This window comes from Mustela erminea, chromosome 21 (genome assembly GCF_009829155.1).
Source record: "Mustela erminea isolate mMusErm1 chromosome 21, mMusErm1.Pri, whole genome shotgun sequence".
Taxonomy (NCBI): domain Eukaryota; kingdom Metazoa; phylum Chordata; class Mammalia; order Carnivora; family Mustelidae; genus Mustela; species Mustela erminea.
Window position 1 is genome coordinate 12,109,135 of NC_045634.1, and position 6,000 is coordinate 12,115,134.

The 6,000-nt window shown below is 47.7% G+C and overlaps 1 protein-coding gene across 2 annotated transcripts in view; it reads right to left on the reverse strand.

Annotated features, from left to right (window-relative positions):
• NRG1 (neuregulin 1) overlaps window positions 1-5,211 on the reverse strand; it is a 1,102,231-nt gene extending 1,097,020 nt beyond the window's left edge. Inside the window, exon 1 of one of the 2 annotated variants that reach the window (XM_032328748.1) lies at window positions 4,400-5,189. In XM_032328748.1, the coding sequence (XP_032184639.1) occupies window positions 4,400-5,129 (730 nt within the window). In that variant the 5' untranslated portion in view covers window positions 5,130-5,189. Of the gene's footprint in view, window positions 1-4,399 lie in introns of both variants that reach the window. The other variant, XM_032328749.1, reaches the window with a different exon arrangement.
• Window positions 5,212-6,000: the final 789 nt, after the last annotated feature.

Below are 6,000 nucleotides of genomic sequence, written 5' to 3' on the forward strand. Positions count from 1 at the left end.
GGAAAACTGTCCACAAAAGTCATTTCTGATATTTAAAAATAAGAAACATACAAAGGAGTTAGCACTTCCTCATGAAAACTTTGACTAAGGCATGTTAGGCTATTGTTTTTGGCAACAAATTGCATAAGTCATAGGAACCTTAATTTTTTACCTTTAGTTTTCATCATATATTTTTTCATTATTTACTTTTAATGAATGTAATGGTCAATGAATTCCTACTATTGTTTTTCATCATGTTTTTTGTTTTCACTATTATCATTTATTTCTAGAAGGCCAATCAAAATACTCTTTCAGTAAGACCGATCTGTAAAGAGAAGCTTTTCGGATTATTTAAGCATATCAAAACCAACCAAACCAAGAACCTAAGTATTATGAAGTACTAAGGGCAGGTGAGAGTTTCAAGGTCTTTGGACAGAGGGCCAATTCATAAATTGTAACTGATATTTAAAAATATTTTTTTTTTAAAAGTGATGTTTATAATTAATAAAAAAAAAAAGGAAAATGGGCTTCAAAGAAAAGGAGATTCCCTGAACAATGAATAGATTACATTTGACGAAGGCAGTAACCTGACCAATCACGTCTTTTGCTCTCATTTGCTATAAATACACAGGCCAGCAGAAGGACAGCTCATTGTTTTGCCCCTTGGTGCTGTTTAAGCTTCCCCGTCTTACCTAATACATTAGGATACATGGTAAAACTTTTCCTAGATTCCGAGGATTTACAGATCTCCCACAACTAATCAGAACTATCCTCTAGTGCTTATAAAATATTCCACTTCGGATATTTAAATTCCCCTTTTAAAACATTTTTATTTCAAGAAGTTGTTTTTCCAAATGACTGATCTTGTCTTCCTTTTTTATCATAAATAGAAATAAGTACATATACAGTTTCTCTCAACAGAAAGAAGTGTTTTGAGTACAGATTTTTTAAGATTTATACAGTTTAAAGAGAGCAGTCACAAACACTTGGGAAATTAAATTTACATGTGTATTTATGAAACAAAAGCAGCCAAGCTGTATCTGTTCCTATTGCTACTTACTTAATATAGCTTTTATTAAGAATTATTTTTTTCAGTGCTGGCTGAAAAATCCCTGCAGCATTTGTCATTTTCATAACACCATAAGGTCAGCTCACTTTATTAAATAGTTATTGAGGATATTAAAAAAGGTAAATGCCATTTATCATAAATATTTGATAAACATGCTTATGTTATCAATACATTCCAGTATTACAAGATATACTGAGTATTTACTTTGGCTTGAAAGACGACAATGTACAAATCTTCATGGCGCAATTATAGAGGTTGTTCAACACCAGTACTTTTACTCCATTTTAGAAAGGATTTTCTGCCTAGTATAACTGCAATGCTTTGAAAAGTAAATTCGTAGTGCATGAACCAATGATTTGTTTGAATAACAGAAATTTAATTGAATAGCAATTTAGTTTGCATTCCAATTAATAAAAACCTAAAAATATTTCTTAGCTTGTTCAGTGAGCAAGAGAAAAAGCAAAGACCAGGAAGCATTTAAATAACTACAAGAAGTGTATGTAATTTATACAAACTTCAAATATAAAGCAAACGAGCTATGAAATTCTGTGTTTTCTTCTAAAATACACTAAACAGTTTGTTTCAAAAGATCATTTTTCAGGACAGAACTTTTTATACAGACACTGCTCAGAGTTTATCTTGGATGGGGTTATAAAATAAAAAAAGAGGGGAAAAAAACTCAGGGGAGACTTCTGTTAGCTCAGCCCTAAAGCTAATCTGTTGCATGTGTAGTTTCTACACTAGTAAGCAACTTGTAGGAAACAACACACTGCAGCTGAACGCATCAGAGCTGGAAACTGTTCCCCAGGGTATGATATCGCAAAATGACTTTGCTATATTCCCTCTCCAGCCTGGCATCATGGTTCAGGCAGGAACACAACTGTCACACCCCCAAGGCAGCTTCATGTCGTTAGATAAGAACGGTCCCCTCCATCACTCTCCCTGAAATCTCACCAGCAGCGCACAGGGCCAGCTCAACTAGGACAAATCAGCCCCTGTTCTCTCTGTATCTTCTCCAATTTATGTTCCTTTGCCTGGGAGGCTGTGAATGACATTGTTAACAGAAACCACCCAACTGGGAGATTCCACAACTTTTCACATTCTCACGTGCACACTTTTAAACCCAATATTCCAAAATGGGTTTACCGAGTTTATATTATATCAAGCAAAACAGCCCATACTCCTTAGTTTTATCCCACAACAGTATAATAACTACTATGTTCATAAAAATGCAAGAGGAACTTTCAGCATGATTTCCATCAGTCCTCACCTTTAAGGTTTCACTCAATATTCTACCTTGAAGTAACGAAAACTTAAACCACCAAACATGCACAATCATTACACAAACCTGGAGCAGTAACTTCATGATTTCTTAATCTACTCAATTATATGCAGGGAGAATTCCAGTTCATTGGGAAAAAAAAAAAAACCCACAAAAAACCTGCTTTGCTTAGCATGCCAGTTTTCTATGTATTTCTTTTCGCAAACAAAAGGGCAAAACCATCCTCCTGAAGGTTTTCCCCTTAAAAGCACAAAAACAGAATAGTATTTCTCCCCACAACATGAATATTCCATTTCCCAACATCCTCTGGATGCCTATAAGAACTTTACCCCTGAAGTCTGACATTTATTTCTAGTCAAAACACAAAACTCCATTGCAACTCCAGTAACACACCTCCAAACCTAGGAGTCATTGCCAACTACTATCCCTTTTGTATCAATTACCACCATGTATAGTACACGATTCACAACTCATGATTTGGGGTAAATGCAAAATCCTTTCCAAATTACATATAACAGAGCATGGGGAAAATTGGACAATGGTATGGCTTCAAAGGTTTTGTTTCAGGACCTAGAACAGAGTAACATATGCTGCAGTACAATGGTGTTGAGCTTTTGTGTTTCCTAATAAGACAGCTCCCAGCAGAGCTCTTCCCATGTTTTACAGTGACATCTATCAGCCAGACCCGGGGAATCCCAACGTCACTCAGCCTTCATCAGCACCACTGTCTGAGAACAGCTTCTGTCCACAGAGTGGTGCAATCTGAACAGGTCTGGCACACAAAGTACATTGTTAAAATAGGGAAATGGTGGATGAGCAATGCCCTTTCTTGTCATTAAAACCAAATCGTTAGGTATCAATTAACTGCAGAATAGAAGCACTGCGAATGCCAACCAGAAATTTAAATAACTGGCTATCATCAGACTCGAATTTAAGAGAACTGACACACTTTGCATCACAGGCAGACGGAGCATGGCATGGTGCTGAGTTTTGTAAAAATTCAATTAACCCAACCATCTAGAAGACAGATACACAAAGACACAGGGAAAAGCTACAGTGCATGTTAGAATTTGTGATGTGTAATCATGTTAATTTATAGTTTGTGAAGATACCCTGCTATGTTTTAGTGATTGTATGGTAATCAGGAAATTATAGAGACAGTTCGAACCTAGAAATTATTTTATGAATGCCATAAATGCAATGCTACCTCAGAAATGTAATCAGCTAATTTCTTAAACCTGATCACATTAAGGAGGCCGGAGAAGAATACTTTCCACGGGTAAAATGAGGAAAGGTCTAGCTTCCCAAATCCTCCTTCAGGGCCTACACGGGAAGCTCCGTAACTACGTTCATCTGCTCTGATTCACGGACGCGCCAAAACCTACTCCAAACCAAAATACTGTGAAAACAAAAATTCTCGAGATGACTTCACCAAAAATGAATGCCCCAACTTCATACTTCTCCCATGTACCTATTCACGAGGTCCAGATGGCACCTATCTGTTGGGACACAGAGTTGGCCAAAAACTCCGTCACATTTCTAGAGGAATCTCAGCGCCGCGTCCTTTCCTCGCGAGGCCTCCCGCAGACCCAGACCTCTGACCGTCTCCACACTCAGGGCTCCAAGGGAAGGAAAGGCGTGAAAATCCTGTCGGACTCACCCTTCCTCCTTCAAGGGAAAAGCCCCCGCACCGCGGCCCACGCATAGTCAGCGCCTCCCAAGCAAAACCAAGTTCAACGACGCACTCCCAAGAATGCAGCCGGCCCATCTCCAGACTACTTGGTGAAAGAAACCCCAAGGGATGAAAAAGTTTCAGGCCGCCCCAACCGAGGACCAAACTTGGGCTCTCACCAATGGCGAAGCCCAGGAAACAGGTAACTGGAGAAGGCGCTGCCCGTGGAATCCAATCCGCGAAACCTTCTCTGAGAATCGCTTCGAGTCCACAAGCCCGAAAACTCAACTCCGCAGCCCGCGTCTGCTCTGCAGCCGTCGGGCACCCGGAGCCCGCGGCACCGGGCCCGCGACCTCCCCGCCCGGCCGGAGCGCGCCCCGAGGGGCGAGGAACTTACCGCACCGCTTGCACAGCACCCGGCTGACCTCCTTCTTGAGGTTCCGGCCCGTCTCGAGAGGGGGGAAAGAGGCTCGGAAGGCGGCCGGCGCGCGGCTGCTGCTGTTGGCATCGGGCTCCATGAAGAAGATGTACCTGCTGTCCTCCTTGAGCCTCCCGCAGGAGGGGAAAGCCGGGTGGCCCCAAGCCCCCAGGCGCACGGTGAGCAGCGAGTCCTTCTTCAAGCCCCCGGCTTTCACCGCCCACACCTGGTGCACCTTCACCAGATAGGGCGCCTCGTCTCCGGGCTCGCCCGCGCTGGGCGCCGGGGCGCTGGGCCAGGAGGGCACGGTCCCGTTGGCGGTGGGCAGCGGGTCCGGGGCGGGCGGCCCCAGCGCTCCCGGGCCGGCGGCTGGCGGCTCGCGCTCGCCTCCCCACGCCCCTGTCTCGCCCGCCGCCGCCTTCCTGTCGAGTGCCCCCTGCTGCCGCCGCGGCGGGTGCACCTTTCCCTCGATCACCACCGCGGCGCGCTGAGCCAGCTCCTGCACCGAGCCCACGCTGGGCGGGGACGAGTAGCACACCGAGGCCCCCGCGGGAGCCGCTTTGTCGCCGGCGGCCGCCCCCGGCGCCAGGGCCGCGGTCCACAGCAGCAGCAGCGGCAGCAGCGGCGGCGGCGAGCGGGCGGCGGGGCCGGGGCGCGGGGCCCGGGGGCCGGCACTCCCGGAGCGGCGCGGGGAGCGTCGCCATCTCATGGTGCGAGGTGCGTGCGGGCTCCTGGCTGTCGGTTCGGACTCTGCCTCGCTCTCTCGCGCTGCCTCCCTTTTCCTCTCCTCCTCCCCCCTACACCACTCCTCCTCCCCCCTACCCTCCTCCTTTTATTTATTTATTGGGGGGGGGGGGTGTGGGAGAGTTGTTTATGGGAGGAGGAAGAAGAGGAGGAGGAGGGAGGGAAGAGGTGGGTGGAACCACAGAAAGGCAAAGAGGTATAAGGGGGGAAAATTAAAGCAAAATATTAAAGAAAAAAAAAAAAGCCGCTGCCACCGCTTCGGTTGCTGGGAGTGACAGGTCCTCCCGGCGCCGCCGCCGCCGCGCCCGAGCCCTGCTGTCGGGGCTGCTGTCACAGGAGGAGGACGTGGAGGTGGAGGAGCTGCTCAGCGGGTAACAGTCCTTTGTGTGAAGTGATGCTGCGGCGGCTGCTGAGGCTGCGAGCGAGCGGCTGGGCGAGAGCGCGAGGGAGAGAGCCCTGGAGGCGGAGTTGCGTGCCTGGAAATCGCTGGGTGGCCGCGGCGGCGGCAGCGCCCTGCGCCTCGCCAGCCTGTTTACCTGTGGTGCGAACTCGCCCCGCACTTCCTTTCCCCATGCTGATTCCGGAGCCCGGCCCGCGAGTTTGTCCTCCTCGGTCTCGCCTTCCCGGCGCGCCTCCTCCCTCTCGGCCGCCCTGATTGCTGCAATGGGAGGCCGGACGGAAAACCGGCTGCAGTCCGAGTGGGCTGCGGAGATTTACTGGGGAGTGAGAGGTGACGCTTCAGCAATCGGGGACCTGTTAGCCGGCGCAGGACGCCCGGCCGCGGGGGGAGCCGGCCGAGAAAGGCGAGGGGGGCACGGGAGATGCGGGTCCTCGTT